Source organism: Jaculus jaculus, chromosome 19 (assembly GCF_020740685.1).
Source record: "Jaculus jaculus isolate mJacJac1 chromosome 19, mJacJac1.mat.Y.cur, whole genome shotgun sequence".
Classification (NCBI taxonomy): Eukaryota; Metazoa; Chordata; class Mammalia; order Rodentia; family Dipodidae; genus Jaculus; species Jaculus jaculus.
Genome location: NC_059120.1, coordinates 56,487,776 through 56,506,822, shown reverse-complemented (window position 1 = coordinate 56,506,822; position 19,047 = coordinate 56,487,776). Strand labels below are relative to the sequence as shown.

The following is a 19,047-nucleotide window of genomic DNA, read 5'->3' as shown; positions in this document are numbered from 1 at the left end:
ATGCTTTCAAAAAGGAGGTAAGCTTGCTGATTTCTCTCTCGTTTTCTTACGTGTCACCACCACCACCAGTACCACCTTCCTCTCAACAGGGAGGTCAGGAAGTCCATGCAGGTCACAGAAAAAAATGCCGTTTACCAGGCAGTAGTAATGGACAAAGCTCAGTGACTTTATAGACGACATCCAAGTCAGAGAATAGTATGTGGAGCAGGAAATTATCCCAACTCGGTCTTCAGACTATGTTATTCCCCAACTTAAGGCTCATTTTAGGGAAAAGGTATTTTTCAAGAAAACAAAATCAACACTTTGCTCCTGTCAAAAATTGCATGATGATTGGGCTGGAGAGATGGCTTAATGGTTAAGGAGCTTGCCTGCAAAGCCAAAGGACCTCAGTTTGATTCCCCAGGACCCTCATAAGCCAGATACACACGGTGGTGCACACGTCTGGAGTTTGTTTGCAGTGGTTGGAAGCCCTAGAGTGCCCATTCTCTGTCTCTCTCTTTCTCTCTCTCTCAAATAAATAAATAAAAATAAATCACACGATGATATTCCACCGGTCAGTATTGCAAAAGTCCTTGGGGATTATTAGGAGGAAAAGCGCCTGAGATGATGTTTCTGGGAGGAATGACAGTTCTTTGAGCACCAAAGTGAAAAAGGTGGTTTTGCTGCCCAAGGTCTCTCTTGTGCTCCTCTCTCCCTCAGGTCCTGCACTCCCACCAGCCGAGATGTCCTGCCAGCAGAGCCAGCAGCAGTGCCAGCCTCCTCCCAAGTGCCCCCCCAAGTGCCCTCCCAAGTGCCAAACCCCCAAGTGTCCCCCCAAGTGTCCCCCTAAGTGTCCTCCCGCGTCCTCCTGCTGCAGCCTTGGTTCTGGGGGCTGCTGTGGCTCCAGCTCCGGGGGCTGTTGCAGCTCCGGGGGTGGCGGCTGCTGCCTGAGCCACCACAGGCCCCGCAGGTCTCTTCGACGGAGGCACCAGAGCTCGGGCTGCGGGGGCAGCAGCGGGGGCAGCAGCGGGTGCTGTGGCGGCAGCGGGGGCAGCAGCGGGTGCTGTGGCGGCAGCGGTGGTGGCAGCAGCTGTGGCAGTGGCCAGCAGTCTGGAGGCTGCTGCTGACCTGGGCCGTGAAGACCCCAGACCAGCAGTGCAGGAGGAAGCCAAGCGCAGAAGACCCACCACAGCCTGTCCTGCCCTCCATTTACATCCTGAAGAGAACCAATCTTCTTGTGCGACGTACTGAACGTGCCCCTAGGTGGCGTGGCCCTTCTTTTCCAACGTTATAATAAAGTCCTGATCCTTTCTAGACTCTTGCTCATTTTGACCAGTTACTATCCTTGCAGATCACTCTTGGTGACTGGTGGTCCATGGTGCCATGGCTGGGTTAGAAGCCTGGATCATAAGTGTGGGACAGGCATGAAGTCCTCTCCTGTGTTAAGGATATTGAGCCCTTGTCACTGTTTTGTGTACGCAGAGAGGCCCAGCCCAGCCCAACCATGGCCTGGAGGTGCCAGTGTCCTTCTCTGTTTATGGATGCTTGCCCTACTGTGTTAGTAACGATTACGGTAGCATTCCTCACAGTTGACATGATGTGAGACCTTAGCAATAGCTGGGAGTCCTGACTTCCATGAAGCACTGGGATCAGCCTTGTGTTTATTAATGAATGGCAATTGTCTCTGTATCACTTAATAGACTATGCGCCACCATTTGAATTAAATGAACAGAATCAATATGAAACAATGTCACTTCCCATTGGTAACTTCATGTATTTTTTTTTTTTTTTTTTGCTATTTCCCGTATAAACAGTTTGTGCTTTGGATAATGCATAAACTTAATCATGTCTCATAGCTACCAGGAATGAGAAATAGTCAAATATTTCATGGACTATTGTTAAGAGTGTTATCTGATAATGTGTGCATTGAGAACATGATTCAATGAGGTTTAAAAAGCATCCATTTTTGGTGTTGTCTCTGAAATAAGCATACATTTTATGATGATTTCAGGAAATCTGAGATGTTAATTATAGTTTGTAAGTCATTAGCTGGGTTAAAGATGGAAAAGTCACCACCAAGTAGAAAAGTAATCAAGTCATTGTACTCGCTTTGCAGTGTGAGGTGTACGAAGAAGTCTTTATTTCCCTCATAGTTAAATTCCAGGCCTCAGACATATTTGTTTTCAACTTGCTTAACAAAAGTCCCAGAAAGTGAATGTTTTCATTAATAAGTATATTCTTATTTAATTAGTAATGGACTACGTAATTGCATTAGGAAATCTTTATGAGGTTCCAAATAGGCTGATAAGTGTCTACCAATATCCAGGCTGAGTAGACTGATACGTTTGTACAAACCACCATGTACACTAGAGGCTAGAACCAGGTGACCCCTCCAGCCAATTATCTGAAGAGTCAGTCAGGTATCTGTCCTCAGTAGGACAGATATATGTGAGCAAAGGCATCTACATGCCAACCACTCCCTCATGGAGAGGTATTTTGTCACATTCAGAACAGGAACAGTCAAACTCACGCAGCTTATGGCCCCTTCCTGTCGGGGTAATGTGTCTGCATCACGCACGTGTGATTGTTCCACGTCTTGAAGTGCTGGTCTCAGCCCTGGCAAGAACTACTTGGAATCTGACAATACTATGAAAAAGCTGCCTTCACATTTGCTGCTAGAAGATAATTAAGTAAAATAATGTTGGTGGTGATGGTGTTTAGTGCGTTAAGAAAGTGTGCAAAGAAAAGTGCCATGACCTCCAAACATATAAGACTCCTAATATATTCATGAGGTGAAAGTTATTTTTATTTTATTTTATTTTTTTAGTTTTTCGAGGTAGGGTCTCATGCTAGCTCAGGCTGACTGGAATTCACTCTGTAGTCTCAGGGTGGCCTTGAACTCTCAGGGATCCTCCTACCTCTGCCTCCCAAGTGCTGGGATTAAAGGCGTGCGCCACCACGCCCGGCTATGAGGTAAAAGTTATTTAGATCTCCCATTTCATGGTTGAGGCTCTAGTGCAGAGACAGGAGGCATTTAGAATGCCAGGCAGACAAGAACAGAGGCCTGACTGCTGTGGGCTCATCACCAGCTTTCTAACTGGACTTGTGGCTTTCCCATAGGAGTCGAGTCATGCCTTAATTATCAGAAAGCCCGTCACTGAAGAGTCAAATGTTGCAGGGGCAAGCTACTACTGTTATTTTGCTAAATGGCCATTTTCCCCTCAAATTAATATTTATGTGGATGTTTTTTTCATAGATTAATGCTGGTCTCAGCATTGGTCAGAGATGCTTCTTTTCGCTTTGAAGGTAGTTGCTGCAGAAACTTAAAATTGGTCAAAATACTAATAATTATTGCTATTACTGAATGGCCATCCATACATGACACATCTATATCACCACCTCCAAGGCTCAGGAAACATTTCAGAATATGTGGCAGAAAGAATATATATACATATATAAATTATACATGATATAATATATATATATTCTATAATTTTAAAAATATTTTTGTTTATTTATTTGAGAGTGACAGAGAGAAAGAGGGAGAGAGAGAGAGAGAGAATGGGTGTGCCAGGTCCTCCAGCCACTTGCAAACAAACTCCAGATGCGTGCGCCCCCTTGTGCATCTGGCTAACGTGGGTCCTGGGGAACTGAGCCTCGAACCGGGGTCCTTAGGCTTCTCAGGCAAGCACTTAACCACTAAGCCATCTCTCCAGCCCTATATTCTATAATTTTTTAGTGATGCTGTGTGACTACTGACTGCATCATATTTTACACTGTCAGTGCCTTGGTTCATTGTTCACTGTTGTTTACAAGCTTTATGCACACAGATAAATAAAAACCTGAGTTAAAGAAGTACTTTATACTGGCCGGGCGTGGTGGTGCATTCCTTTAATCCCAGCAATCTGGAGGCAGAAATAGGAGTTTTGCCATGAGTTAAAGGCCACCCTGAGACTACATAGTGAATTTCAGGTCAGCTTGGGCTAGAGTGAGACCCTACCTTGAAGCCCCCCACCAAAAAAAAAAAAAAATAGTCCTCTATACTGAAACGGAAGAACAGCCATCATTCAGTTAGGGGTTCTCAGCAGCACTCCCTTGTATGCCACGAGAGGAGAGAATTTGCCAGCACACAAGAGAGACGTCTTGGCAAGTGGGAACCCTCAGAGCATCGTGGTTTGTTAGCCAAGAGGCCAACAGTGACTCTCTGCCCGAGCCAGCGGCTCTCACAGTCAAGTCTGAGATCTGGTCTCCTCAAGCAAGCTCGCTGCTCAGGCGCCCCTGCCCCCAAGCAAGCCCGCTGGGCCCTGGGTGCTGCCCTCCAGAGGCAGAGGTGGGCAGCTGTCATCTCAGACTCATCCTCCTAGAAGTCAGGCTTGAGCTGAGCAGCAGTGGGAACCCATGGGCCAGTGCCCGCCCTCTCCTGGTCACTAAGCCCTCTGGAACTTTCTGGAAGGTGATCAGAGAACCAACCAGTTGAGACGCTGGCAGATCTCTCAGGGTGACGTGGCCACACGTGCCTCGCTGTACCTGCTTCCTAGGTCAGGCGCCTGTGGGGTGACCTAATCGTCAGGCATGGGTGCTCACCCAGTGAAATGCCAACAAGAATGCTGGGCGCGGATGGCAGAGTCATGAAATATGCCATGTGTGTACCGCGCCGTGTGAATTAATGATGATGATAAAGAGATGCATAGAAGCTGAAGTTCTTCTCCATCTTTTAGCCCATAATTAGTGAATTCTGTCTTTTTAAGCTGTGGCACATTTCTCTCACTTTGCATTCATATGTACTTTTGAGCTTCTTAATGGTTTAGTTTCATTGTCTCCCCTCCTCTTCCTTGTCCCCCGGGTCTGACATTCCGTCTTCTGCTTGATCCGTTCTATTATGACACTTTGCTTGGAGCTTTTTGTTTGACTTACTGCATTTTTCTCATTCCCGGCTTAATTTTGGTTTGGCTTTCCTCAGGACTTTTATCTCTTTGCAGCGTTCCATTTTCATTTGCTGGTGATATTTCATTACACCTTACTGGTTGCATCCTCTTTGAATTTATGTCTGTAGATATTTAGCATCATTGAGTTGGGTTCTTTTCCTGGAGTTTTCTCTAGGTAGTTCTCATGGGGATCCTGTGCCATGGGATTGATGTTTCTAGGGGTAAACACATTCTTCATTTTGTGTGTGTGTGTCACATTGAAATTGACCCATCTGTAGATCAGGCATTGGTCAAGTCTCTCTGGCACATCTGTATTTAGTGGGTAACTGGAACAGTGCTTTATGTTTTATCATTGTCCTTTATTGGGGTGAAGTGCAGAAACGTGGAGAGCTGTTACTTACTGGAACAGCAGTATTTCGGAGGCCCCTGCACCAGCGTGGAGCCCACAGAGGTAGATTCACACAGGCTGTCAAGCTTTCACCCTGCAGGCCGCTCTTACCGAGTCTCCTGTTATCCAGAAATTGCTCGCTGTTTAACTTCTCCTGGAGAAGAGCCTTCAGCGTCTTTGGACGTGTAACATTCTGAGCTTGGACCTCGCAACTTTCCTTAGCTTCCTCGGGCCTATGACCCTTCCTAATTCCAGGTGGGAATGCCTCGATTTGATGGAAATTGCCACATAAACCATCTCTCTGTTTTTATGTCTTATCTACCTACTTATGTCTCCTCCACCTACTGATCAGTGGACCCATCCAAATATCTATCTCAAAGGGCCATTTTTTGAGCCCTTGGATTATCACAAATCACTCTGTAAACGGACAAAATGAGGTTTATTGTTTAGCTGAGACGCAACCCTATCTCTGCTCCTGCAAACCCTGGCCTGGTGAGCAAACCTCTGCAATGCACACCTTCCTTCCCCACCTCCATGGAATTATGAATTGTGCTTTGTTTCTCATTATTCCACCTCGAGGCTTCTGGTCAGTGACATTTGGTGTGGGTGCTGTCCATGGGTCACTGTGCTTACGAACCACAAATAAGTGTCTCCTGCTCTCCGGTATTTGATAACCACAGTCATCTCTGTAGACTGCGGGGGATACAGTTCAAGGGCAATGCTTCTGTAATAAGAGGGGTTCAGAAAGATACGGGTCTCACTGGGATGAGAGTGTGAGCATTGAGGCAGAAATCACTGGAGCGTCCCCAGTCTCCACTGCGACACAGGCTGTCCAGCCTCCTACATGAGTACACGCAGGCAAACTCCGCCACCGCCCTTGCCGCTCCACCCTCCCCTCTGAGGTGCAGCTCAGTCTGCACCCTCGCTCTGATCTTGATAGTCCTCTGGGAAAGACTGTGATGTGCATTCCCGGAGAAACTCACCGGGTTCACAGACAGCGCAGGGGCCGAGGATGTCACAGGGATGGGTACGTAAAGCAGCACTAATCTCATGTTCCTTTACCCTGGCTCTGCGCTTAGCATGCGAGACAGGGCATACCATGCAAGCACATACCTATATCTGACCCCTAAATGCCTCCAGTGATAGATGATGGTGATGGTGATGATGATGGTGATATTTTTCTCACATGTTTCCTCCATGGATGGGGGGCAGCTGCTCACAGCCTGGAATGTAAAAACAGATGATAGGTGAATTGCTCCCATCCACTGCATCATTTTCTCCCTAGGGCTACCTACTTCTCAATCTGTATCTTGGAGCTTATCCCCCAGAATTGCTCATCTTCCTCCTGCAACTTTGCTTCCTTAGCTACAGGCCCCAGTTGTGACTAGAAACACGCACCTGCTCCAAACTCTTCACGGGTTGCCAAGGGGAGTCAGTTTATCTGTGCACACACACGTGAGTGAGCCTCTATGACTGTCTCAAGTCTGGTGTTTACATTACATGTATGTTATGTGGAGCACACATTCCAAAGTAGATTATGTCTAAAGATCACCTTAGTTGGAAAAAAAAATTACTTTGAATTGGGGTTTGAGGTTTTGGAGGCAGACCTTGTGAGCAGGACTTCCAGCTCTGACTCTACAAAGGTAAACTTTGGACAAATTACTTAAGCTGTCTGACTCATATTCTTCAATGTAAACTGGGGGTCTTAATAGATTTCACTTCATAAAATGTGAGGGCTCTTAAATAAAACAGCTAACTTGGGGTGTCACCAAGCTGTCCCTTACACATTGCGTACATGCTAACCGGGGTCACTATCAGTGTCCTCACCAGCGTCACTGCTGCCATCCTCATCATCCCCATCGCCTCCTAGAAGCCTGCTGTTGTAGTTAGCAGAGGTTTTGTCAGGTGTGAAGACAGGGTTCCTCCGGTAGAGTTATGTAAGTTTTGGAGCAGGTAGACCAACGGGGATCGCACAACATTAGGCAGAGATTTGCCCTACGCTGACTGAACATGACCTTCCTATTCCTGCTGGTGTTGCTACCAAGCGTCTTCTCTCTTACAGAAGGCCGGTCTGGGTGTATACGTTAGCTACCATCAGAAGCAGAGCTTCGCTAATTTGCGAGATTGTTGGCCTGAGAGGTCACATGGCCCAGGTCTGTAGGGAATATGTGCTTAATGCAGGCACACTGAAACCCCCTGGACTTAGATCTGGGTTACTTGTTGGCAAGTTTGCAACCTTGTAAACATTATCCACTTGTCTTGCCTGCACAACTTGAATTCATGTAAACATGGAATAATTTTTCAAGGATAAGGTTAATTATCTTCACAGATTTTTTTTTTTTCTTAAAAAGTAGGGAGTAAATGGGCCGGAGATCTGGCTTAATGGTTAAGGTGCTTGCCTGCATAACCAAAGGACCTAGGTTCAATTCCCCAAGATGCATGTAAGCCAGCTGCACAAAGGGGCACATGTGTCTGGAGTTCATCTGCAGCGGCTGAAGTCCCTGGTGAGCACATTCTCTCTCTCCCCGCCTTTTTCTCTCACTCTCAAATAAATAAAAAATACCCTTTTAAAAAGGTAGGGAGTAGATATTACCAGACCTAGAATAAAAATATGGGTAAATAAAATGCATATATCTCATGTTGCAAAGTTAACATTGGCAATTTAATTTCCAATTGATTTTTTTCTATTATTTCTATCTTTAACATGCCTCCTAGTTAACAAAGGTTTGAAAGTGTTCATATTTGCGAGAATACTACTGATTTTTTTTCACTTAATGCTTTCTTTTCAATAAATCTTCTAGGACTGTACTAAGACCATTAAGAGAATACATTTTCATCATGGATGCCTCATTTATGGTAAATAATACAGAGTAGCTGAATAACTTTAGTGGCGTAATAACCACCAAAGACTATTAAAGGAGAATATGGCAAAGCTTGTTTTTTTGTAGGCAAAACTGTTCGTGGTGGAAAGAGCCACATATAAGGCAACTTTAAAGAGAAATGACGGGTTGCATTGTGTCCATTCAGTTCATTCACTTGAATATTGAGTCAGATCCTCTCAGGGAATGTCTAAGAGAGACCACCTGAATATCTGATAGAGATCACCTGAATATATAATAGAGATCACCTGAATATATAATAGAGCTCACCTGAATATCTAATAGAGCTCACCTGTACATCTAAGTGACCCCCTGAATACCTAATAGAGTTCACCTGTGCATCTAATAGAGACCACCTGAATACCTAATAGAGCTCACCTGTGCATCTAATAGAAGCCACCTGAATATCTGATAGAGCTCACCTGTACATCTAATAGAGACCACCTGAATATCTAATAGAGCTCACCTGTACATGTAATAGAGACCACCTGAATACCTAATAGAGCTCATCTGTGCATCTAATAGAAACCACCTGAATATCTGATAGAGCTCACCTGTACATGTAATAGAGACCACCTGAATACCTAATAGAGCTCATTTGTGCATCTACTAGAAACCACCTGAATATCTGATAGAGATCACCTGAATATCTAATAGAGATCACCTGAATGTCTAGTAGAGACTACCTGAATATCTAATAAAGATCACCTGGATGCCTAATCGAGATTCCCTTCAGTGAGAAGTTCTCCCAATTTTACACTCGTGAGCGATGCAGCTAATTTTAGGTCTCACTTCAAGTTGACTGTTAGAAATAGTGTCAAAGTTCTTATCAACATAGGGTACTACATTAGAATCACAGAAAGCACGTGGGAATGAAGGACAATAGCCCCCACCCTCGGACTTAGGGCTGACCCGGTCTTCTGTGTGAGCAGGAACGTCCTTATGGACTCACTTTTCCCAACTACACAGTTACCAGCCTCCTGACCCACTGCCCGAGCCACACTCCCATCCCCCCGAGGTCAACACGGAGCCCTTGTCCCCAACACCGACCTGTGGAAATGTGATGGTGAAAACAAGCAAGATTCTGGTGAGAAAAGGTAGAGAAGAATTTATTAATTTATAATACAAGAAGGATGGCACTGCCATCTGGAGGAAATTGAGAATCTTGCTCAGGAACATTGCAGCATTTTAGAGCTCAGGACGTGGAGGAGATGAGACAGGGCTGGAGGGAAAGAGGGGCGGGGGCGGTTTGTCTGCACTGCTGGTCTGCGGTCCTCACGGTCAGCAGCAGCCGCCAGACTGCTGGCCACTGCCACAGCTGCTGCCACCACCGCTGCTGCCACAGCACCCACTGCTGCCACCACCGTTGCTGCCACAGCACCCGCTGCTGCCCCCGCTGCTGCCACAGCACCCACTGCTGCCCCCGCTGCTGCCCCCGCAGCCCGAGCTCTGGTGCCTCCGTCGAAGAGACCTGCGGGGCCTGTGGTGGCTCAGGCAGCAGCCGCCACCCCCGGAGCTGCAACAGCCCCCGGAGCTGGAGCCACAGCAGCCCCCAGAACCAAGGCTGCAGCAGGAGGACGCGGGAGGACACTTAGGGGGACACTTGGGGGGACACTTGGGGGTTTGGCACTTGGGAGGGCACTTGGGGGGGCACTTGGGAGGGGGCTGGCACTGCTGCTGGCTCTGCTGGCAGGACATGACTGCTGGTGAGTGTTCCGGACCTGAGGGAGAGAGGAGCACGTGTGAGACCCAGGGCTGCAAGGTCACCTGTCCACTGCGGCCCTCTGCGCATCAGTGACCATCAGAAACGTCAGCTCCAGGGCCTGTACTTCCAACCCCCTCAGCCTCTCATAGCATCATCATCATCATCATCATCATCATCATCATCATCATCATCATGTTTTGGGAAGCTATGGAAGCCCGTGTAAGTTAGACAAGAATTACTATCTGCTGTCCAGTGATAGAGAATGAAGGCTGAGTGCCATTATAAAATATACCCACGTCAGAGCAGGATAAGTGGAGTAAAAAAGTATTTCAAATGTTTTCGTTCTCTACAATCCCCCTAACTGAGGGTCATTTTGGAGAAAGAAAACCAGTATTTTTAAAAGTAAGGCACTCTTACCATAACTTGTGATACTATTTTACTCTACGGGTAGAGTTGGAAGGTCCTTGGGCGTTACCGAGCGAGTTTACTCACTCCCTTAAAGAAAATCCTGTAAAACCCATCGGCTCCTACAGACTTGGGGCCTGAACGCCAGCCCCTGTCATCAGGCCAGCTCTCCCACGTGCTCAGCCTGACAGCTTCCAGGACCAGCCTCACCCTGGTGGTGTTCTGGTCATCCTGGGTGGTATGCTCAGACCCAGAACCGTGTGCTTCCCAAGCACAAAAGAAGCCAGTCCGAGATGCCCAGCTCTCTTGTCCTCACCAGCACATCCTGAGGAGGGCAGTCCTTTTTTTTTTTTTTTTTTTCTCCATAAACCAAAACCCTAATCCATTCTCATGCCTCCCAAAAGTGTCCACGTTCTCTTCATCCCACCCCTCTTTCTTCTTCTTCCTAACTCTTCTCTGTACACATGTTAACCAGCTTCTAGGATGCAGTCTAACCTTCCTTCCGGCTCTGGTATGGACAGCTGGTGGAGGAAGGTCTGGCCCCTGCCCCAAATGAGCACTTACCAAGGTCACAGGCAGAAGATCTCTAGGTCCCTCAGGAGGTGAGTGGATGGAGCTGCTCTGTCCCTGAGTCCTTTTATCCTGACGCTGGGCCCCACCCCAGCCTGTGAGACAGTGCCAGGGCATGGGTGGACCTCCCTCCTGACACCATGCGGTCCCGTGACTGATGGTGATGGGATGTTCCTCTCCATCCTTCCTCCACGGGCTCGGGGATGCTGCATCTAGCTGGACTATGGAGTAGACACAAGGTGAGTGAGTGAATTCCTGGCATCCTTAACCTCACATTCCTGAAGGGAGCCTGCCTTCAGAGTGTCTCATTGCCCAGTCAGTCACTTGGCTGCTTCTCCCTAATGTGGTCCACACCCCAGTGTCCAAGGTGGTCTTGTACGTCTGCTTCCATCCCTGAGCTTCACTGAAGAGTGACCGTATTTGTACAGAGAAGACATCTCCACCAGGACAACAGAGCCGGCTCATGTTGAAGCCAGAGTGGGATTTTGAAATCTTTGGAATTGTTTCATTCCTTTTTTATTTTTATTAGAGAGAGAGAGAGAGAGAGAGAATGAATTGGCATGCCAGGGCCTCAGCCGCTGCAATCGAACTCCAGACATTTGGGCCATTTAGTGGGCACGTGTGACCTTGTGCTTGCCTCACCTTTGTGCATCAGGCTTATGTGGGATCTAGAGAGTTGAACATGGGTCCTTAGGCTTCGCAGGAAAGTGCCTTAACTGCTAAGCCATCTCTGCCGCACTCATTTCCTTTTTAAACTATAATATTGTAACACTAATGAGAATAGTTGTAAGTATGTAATCAAAGTAATTGAAATATCAAACAGATAATAAAGAGTGACAGAGAAACAGAATCAGAGTAAATGACAAATGGCATTATGTTACCTGCTCATTATAGGCTGAGGATACTAAAAACCATCTTTGAAGGTGCATGGTTATGGTCAATATGTCATATGCAGATAAACATCATAGTTAAACCCATTGTTTTATAAAGCGAATGTACATTCGTAATTACAATGCATCATTTCCTCCTAGAATGGGTACATTTTGATGTTTAGTTATTTGTTATAAATTTTCATTTGCAAAATCTTTATATGGCCTGTCTCATGAATTTGCATTGATCCTTGTTCTGTTAATGTTCTCTTTCATGTTTTTTTAAATTTTTTTTGTTTTTAGAGAGAGCAAGTGAGAAAGAGACAGACACAGAGAGAGATACAGAGAGACAGAGAGAGAATTGGCACACCAGGGCCTCAGCCACTGAAATCCAACTCCAGACGCTTGCACCACCTAGTGGGCATGTGTGACCTTGCACTTGCCTCACCTTTGTGTGGCTGGCTTACATGGGATTGGAGTCATTCACGAGTCCTTAGACTCCACAGGCAAGTGCTTTAACTGCTAAGCCATCTCTCCAGCCCTAATCTTCTCTTTATTGCTCTAATATTATCAGATGTTCTGCATAATCCAGCTCATTTGTTTGCTTTAAGAGGCACTTCTTTTCTGGTGAGGTGGCAGCAGGGGAAGCAGTGAGACATGAGGCAGGAAAGGCACATGTAAGGAACATGATATGAACATGTAAGGAACATGACAGGAACAGGTAAGGAAGTAGAGCAGCAGCTTTGCTCTCCGCTCAGTGTTAGGTAGGGACTTCTGCGGTTCATGTGGAGACGGAGTGACAACCACAGTTGACAAACAGAGTATCTTGTCAATCCACTTACCCATGGGGATGAAAATGGCTGGTAGCAAGTTATCCTGGCCTGTAGGGAGGCAGGAGATTCTCAAAGGTAAATTCTTTAATCCTTCACTGGGGTTTGTTTGTTTGTGTTGCCATCTGTAAAGCCTCTGCTTTTCTACAAGCATTGTTTTCAATGATTTTTTTTCTTCCTCCCATCATAGGCTGTATTTGAAAGTTACTTTTTTTGTTGTTTGTTTTTTTCAAGTTAGGGTCTCACTCTAGTCCAGGCTGACCTGGAACTCACCATGTAGTCTCAGGGTGGCCTCAAACTCACAGTGACCCTCCTACCTCTGCCTCCTGAATTCCGGGATTAAAGGCATGTGCCACTACGCCAGGCTGAAAGTGACATTTTGAATTTATATTATTTTAGGATTTTAATAGAAATGTATTGGATTCATTCTAGGAGAATATGGCCTCAAACTGCAAGGTTATCCAAACACCAAGGGGATTCAATTAGGTACAGGCCCAGCAAAGTCAGCTTGAATCATGTCAGGGGCCAAGTTTCATGTCCCTAAACCTTGGTGGGTCTGGAATTGCCAATCCAGGATATAATATCTGGGTCACAGAAACACAGTGAGCTCAAACAAATGGAGTTATGGATATATGTGTGTTTATAGATATACAGAGTGAGACCACATACTTAGAGAAATATATATCTGTAGTTCACCATGACTCATTCTTTCATCTCCCCATTTATCATGCATCCATCTATCAATCATCTATCTACCTATCTATCTATCTGTCTGTCTATCTATCTAGTTACTTATATAATTTATCATCTGTCTGTCTACCTAATTTATTATCTATCTAATCTAATCTAATCTATCTATCTATCTATCTATCTATCTATCTATCTGTCATCTATCCAATCTATCATCTATTTATCTGTAATATATCTTCTCTATTTTTCTCAAGGCATATGCTGTTTCCATGTATCCAGAGGCTTCCATCAGATATGACCTCCAGTCTCTGTGGTCTTTCAGTGATTTGTTTGCAGCCTTAGAGCTGATGAAAGGCTCTGCACGTGCATTTGTAACTGACAGTGTGCCATTAGCAAGATCTCATTCAGAAAGCTGCGTACACATGAGAGGAACAGTCAGATAGTTTATGGAATATGGTTCCCTTTCTTATTTCCTCTAGCTAAGCCTTTACCACCTGCTATTGGAAATGTTCTCAGATGACGCTGGGGAGAGGACTCAGTGGGTAAGAGCGCTGGTGGCAAGAAGGAGGACATGGGTGGACCTAAGACCCCCCCAAGGGTTAACTTCCCCAGAAGAGCTGGGTGTGGCCACTCACTTCTGTAACCCCAGTTTTCCATGGGGAGCAGAGACTGGAGAGTGATGGGGGCTTGTCAAAGTGCACAGCTGTGCATTCAGAGAGAGACTTTATCTCACGGATGTACATGGGTCAGCAATAGAGGAAGGACCCCTGAGATTCCCCACTGGCCGCTGCATACCTTCAGTCACACCCACACACCCACCCACCCACACACACACACACACACACTACACATGGAAGTGCAATGCTCTTAGATAAACACATTTTTTTCAGTACTTTTATATGCTTTTGTGTAAAATACATGCTATGGACTTTTCCTGCTCAGACCCATGGGTTTTTTTTTTCTTTTCATCTTTTATGTGGCATGTTGTTAAGTAAGAGTACGATAAATTCCTTGTAACCTGTCATAGATTTGGTTATTTCTTATTTTCGTTACTTCAACGGGAGCTGTGCATACAGTGGAGCTGTGACGATTCCCAAGCCCCTCACCAGCGTTATCATTGACATTTTGGCTTCCAAATAGCTCTTCCTTGGGACTGAGGTCATCCTGTAGGAACCTGCACCATGAGACAGACAAAGCAAAGGATGTGTGGCCACATCACCCTGAGAGGTCAGCCTCTGTCTCACCCAATGTGACCTTTGTTCTCCCGCCCAAAGGGAGATTGCTCCAAAGGGCTTAGCAATGGGAGAGGCCAGGAACGGATTCCTGGTTTTGTAATGACTGGTTTGCTCCACTCAACTTCTGACTTCTGGGACGATGGGCTGAGGTGCCATCTGGTCCGTCCCTCTGCCCCTGTGCAGGGCGGCACCCAAGTCCTCGGCTGACCTGCATGGATGTGGCGATCGATGTGTAAATGTCACACTTGCTGGAGGAAGACCGGAACGCAAGCCTCGGCTGCGAGCGGTGCCGGCCTAGCCGTGAGACCAGTGTCAACATCTCAGAGAGTAAGTTTCCGACTTTCTGAGGGTCTCCAAGGCTTCTCGTATGCCGTCATCACAATCCCCACCTCATGGCATAGGAGACAGTTCTGGTAGTCAGAGAAGGGATACTCCAAAGTTGTTACAACACAGTTTAGCAACTGATACTAGGCCATTCTCAGCTCAGCACCAGTTTTGAATAGTTTCCAATATCAGCTGCCCACCACTTTCTCTGGCAGGCTACAGTATTAGAGAACTCAGATATATGATGTGCCAATGAAAGTTTTCTGTTTTGGGGTTTTGAAAAAAAAATTTTAATTCTTTTTATTTTGTCCCTTGTGTTTTTCATCTTCTACGTTTTTATCGTTACTTTCATTTTATTATTTAAAGCAGTTTGTCGAGTTATAAAATTCCTAGTCTTTTATTGATCATATTTTTTTTGTATTTTGCAATCATAATTTCATCTCTTGTTCTTTCTTCTTCTTCCTATTAATCTTCAATTATATGATTTTATCTCTTTCTTTTGTTTGTTTGTTTTGTTTTGTTTTGAGGTCTCATGCTAGCCCAGCCTGACCTAGAACTCACTCTGTAGCCTCAGGATAATCTCTAACCTTGAACTCACAATGATTCTTTTACCCCTGTCTCCCAAGTGCTGAACTAAAAGTGTGCGCCACCATGCCTGGTAATCTCTTGTTCTTTTTTTTTTTTTTTAAATTATTTATTTATTTATTTGAGAGCGACAGACACAGAGAGAAAGACAGATAGAGGGAGAGAGAGAGAATGGGCGCGCCAGGGCTTCCAGCCACTGCAAACGAACTCCAGATGCGTGCGCCCCCTTGGGCATCTGGCTAACGTGGGACCTGGGGAACCGAGCCTCGAACCGGGGTCCTTAGGCATCACAGGCAAGCGCTTACCCGCTACACCATCTCTCCAGCCCATCTTGTTCTATTTTTATTATTCTCCATTCTTCATCCTTTTTCTCCTTTTCACTCTCATTCTTTTTTTCTCATTCAACTAGTGTTTCTACTTTGATCCTAAGTAATTTTCACTTCCTAGCTTATCCTGCATTATTTTACCATTTTCTTTCCAACAGTCTTTGTTAGTATAGTATTTGGATTCAACTGATTTAAAGTGTATTTCAGAGCCGGGCATGGTGGCGCACGCCTTTAATCCACAGCACTCGGGAGGCAGAGGTAGGAGGATTGCCATGAGTTCAAGGTCACCCTGAGATGAAAGAGTTAATTCCAGGTCAGCCTGGACCAGGGTGAGACCCTACCTTGAAAAACAAACAAACAAAAAAAAAATTAAAAAATAAATAAATAAATAAAATGTATTTCAGTAGCTGCTTCCACCCAGTGTTGTGGCTATATGCTGGTTTATTTTCTCCTCTCCAAGTGCTTTAGTTGATTGAGTTCTAAAGTACTGACTGGAGCTGGAGAGATGGCTTAGTGGTTAAGGTGCTCACCTGCAAAGTTGAAGGAACCAGGTTCAGATTCCCAAAACCCACATAAGCCAGCTATACATGGTGGCACATTTCTTTTATAGTTTGTTTACAGTGGCTAGAGACCCTGGTCCTCTCTTTCTCTCCCTCTCTCATAAATAAATAAATAAATAAATAAATAAATAAATAAATAAATAAGATAATTTTTAAAGTTCTGAATGTTCACTAATAAGTCCCCACCAAAACCCAATATATCACACAACTACCTTACAGATTTAATGCAATCCCCCATCAAAAGTCCAATGCTATTATTCACAGAAATAGAACAATTCTAAAATCCATACAGAACCAAAAGTTATCCACATGTAGAAGAAAGGAACTCGATCTATCTATCTCTCTCATGCTGCAGAAAAAGTCCAACTCAAAATGAATGGAAGTTCCTCATGCGAGAAAGACCTGACCTTCTGAAACTGCTAGAGGACATAGACAAGACACATCTAAGTATGGGCATACGTCAGTACTTTCTGAAAAGCACTGCAACAGTTCCTGAAATAACTGTGGGAACTGGCATTTGAGATGACGTAAAATTTAAAAGTCCCTGGTCAGCAAAGAAAACAACCATCGGGGTTGGCAGAGAACCAATGGGCTGGAGGAAATATCTTGGCCAATTCTTCACCTGACAGGAAATTAATACCCAGAGCATATAAATAACTTGAGAAATTAAACGCCAATAAGTCATACAATCAATAAGTGGGCAAATGAGCTGGGTGTGGTGGCACACGCCTTTCATCCCAGCACTCGGGAGGCAGGGGTAGGAGGATCACCATGAGTTCGAGGCCACCCTGAGACTACAGAGTGAATTCCAGGTCAGCCTGGACTAGAGTGAAACCCTACCTTGGAAATAATAAGAAGAATAAGAATAAAAATAAGAATAAGAAGGAGAAGGAGAAGGAGAAGAAAAAGAAGTGGGCAAATGAATTGGAATAGAAAGTTCTCAAAAGAGGTAATATAAATGGCCAGTAAATATATGGGAATATGTCCTGAGGCACGTGGTGGTCATAGATGATGCCTCTGTGCTGAAAGTCCTTGGTGTTTCTGGGTCCCCTGACATCACCACACTCTGAGACTTTTCCCATGCCAGCCTGGTCTTCCTTCGTTTCTTTTTTCCTTTCACCTTCCCAGAGGCCAGCTGGGACATGGCAATGGTGGACTGAGATTCAAGGGGACCGGCTAGGGAACTTCAGCGGGATGAGCGCTGCTCTTGTTAACGCGTCCAGAGTGCGCCCTCCTCCCATTCCTGGGGCGCTCCCCTGTCCCCGGTGCCTCCAGCTTCACATGCCAATCTTCAGGCTCAGGTTGATCCAACAGCAGTGTAGCGATTTGAAATCTGGGGTCCTTCTCGGTGAACACAGAGGCCAAAGTGTGACTCTAGGGGCAGCACAGCCACACCAAAGACCATCCAGAAGCAGAAGGTCTGAGCTCATTGCTGGAAAACAAAGAGTGCTCGCCTGGCTGGGGCAATGGTGCAGGCTCCTTCCAGCACTTCTGATCACTCCTCGTTACTTCTGCTTCCCACTTTGTCACTGTGCTTTGTCGTACCAAACTGCTCTCACGTTCTTGCTGCACATTTATTGCAGGCAATACCACCTCTGAAGGTGTCTATTGAGTTCTTCCATGTATGAAGACATCCTCTTGAATATGAAGCCCAAAGGGGGGAGGGGGAACCCACCCATTTTCACTATTTAACCTGGGTAGCAATCTAAAAACTAATGCAAAAGGTATTCCTTGTTCATGCCCTTCAGCCCACACAGTCCACGGCTTGAGCCTAGCAACCTAATAGCTCAGGCCTTTTTGTTTGTTTGTTTAATCTCCTTAGGAGAGAGATCTCATTCTATCAAGGTAAAAGAAACAAACTCAGAGATGCTCATAGCAGAGACTTACCTCCCAATCTTGTGTCCCTAGGGAGAGACAAAGACCTTGACCATATGAAAAACTACAACTGCACAGCAGGTAGACTTGTTAATTTCCCTATCAGTAGGGAGCCTTTGTTCTCTACTTCACTCAGGAACTGAGGACCTCCTACGAAGTGAACTTGTGTAATAACCAATGTTAACGGGAATTGCCCAAAAGCCCGAGGAGTCTTGCGATCAAAGGCCCAGTCACAAGGCACAACACTGGGAGTCCGTATCTAGAAGTTGGGCAACATTTTAAGACTCATGACTTATTTCTCCAGGTAAGATTTACTGTATGTAAACATCCAGGCACTTACAGACTACAGCAGAAAAAAACAATACTGATAGATGAGCCTTGTCAAAGGTATCAATGTCTTTTGATGTTTGTTCACACCTTCTCAGAGTAAAGCGCTACCCATGCAGACTAAAAGAACTGAAAAAAATATGGTCTAAAATAAAGCCTTAATTGTTTTTGTGAATCTCCATATCCTCAAAAACGTCTTAAGAGATAATGAATGCCACCATCGCCTAGAAACTACTGAAATAATAAGACCTCAAAAATGTACTTCAAACAAAAAGAGGATGTCAAAAGCCTGGAAAGTGGTTCAGTAGGTAAAAATTCTTGCTGCAGAAGTGTGGGAGCCTGGGGCTCAGACAAAACTCTGCACGCAACAAGTGCCCGTAACCCCAGTGCTGGGGGTCAGAGACAGGAGGATCCTCGTCACTAGTCTAGCCAAGTCGGTGACCTCCAGGTCCCGTGAGAGACCCTGCCTCAGGAAGCAAGGTGGGGAGCAACCAAGGGTGACACCAGTGTCCACTTCTGGCATGTGCTGGCTCACACCCACTTATGTGGCCCCTCCCCCCACACATTCACTCAAC

At 45.5% G+C, this 19,047-nt stretch overlaps 2 protein-coding genes across 2 annotated transcripts; one reads left to right on the top strand and one right to left on the bottom strand.

Annotated features, from left to right (window-relative positions):
* Nucleotides 1-722: 722 nt before the first annotated feature.
* Nucleotides 723-1,106, top strand: LOC123455986 (late cornified envelope protein 1A-like). The gene has a single exon (XM_045138003.1). The coding sequence runs from the start codon at nt 723-725 to the stop codon at nt 1,104-1,106; it is 384 nt and encodes a 127-aa protein (XP_044993938.1).
* An 8,346-nt stretch (nt 1,107-9,452) lies between these two features.
* LOC101601268 (late cornified envelope protein 1A-like) lies at nt 9,453-9,869 on the bottom strand. The gene has a single exon (XM_004667065.2). The coding sequence runs from the start codon at nt 9,867-9,869 to the stop codon at nt 9,453-9,455; it is 417 nt and encodes a 138-aa protein (XP_004667122.2).
* Between the last annotated feature and the right edge of the window lie 9,178 nt (nt 9,870-19,047).

Bases quoted from the DNA above. Each gene is read 5' to 3' on its own strand.
- LOC123455986 (XM_045138003.1), top strand. From the start codon at position 723: ATGTCCTGCCAGCAGAGCCAGCAGCAGTGCCAGCCTCCTCCCAAGTGC.
- LOC101601268 (XM_004667065.2), bottom strand. From the start codon at position 9,869: ATGTCCTGCCAGCAGAGCCAGCAGCAGTGCCAGCCCCCTCCCAAGTGC.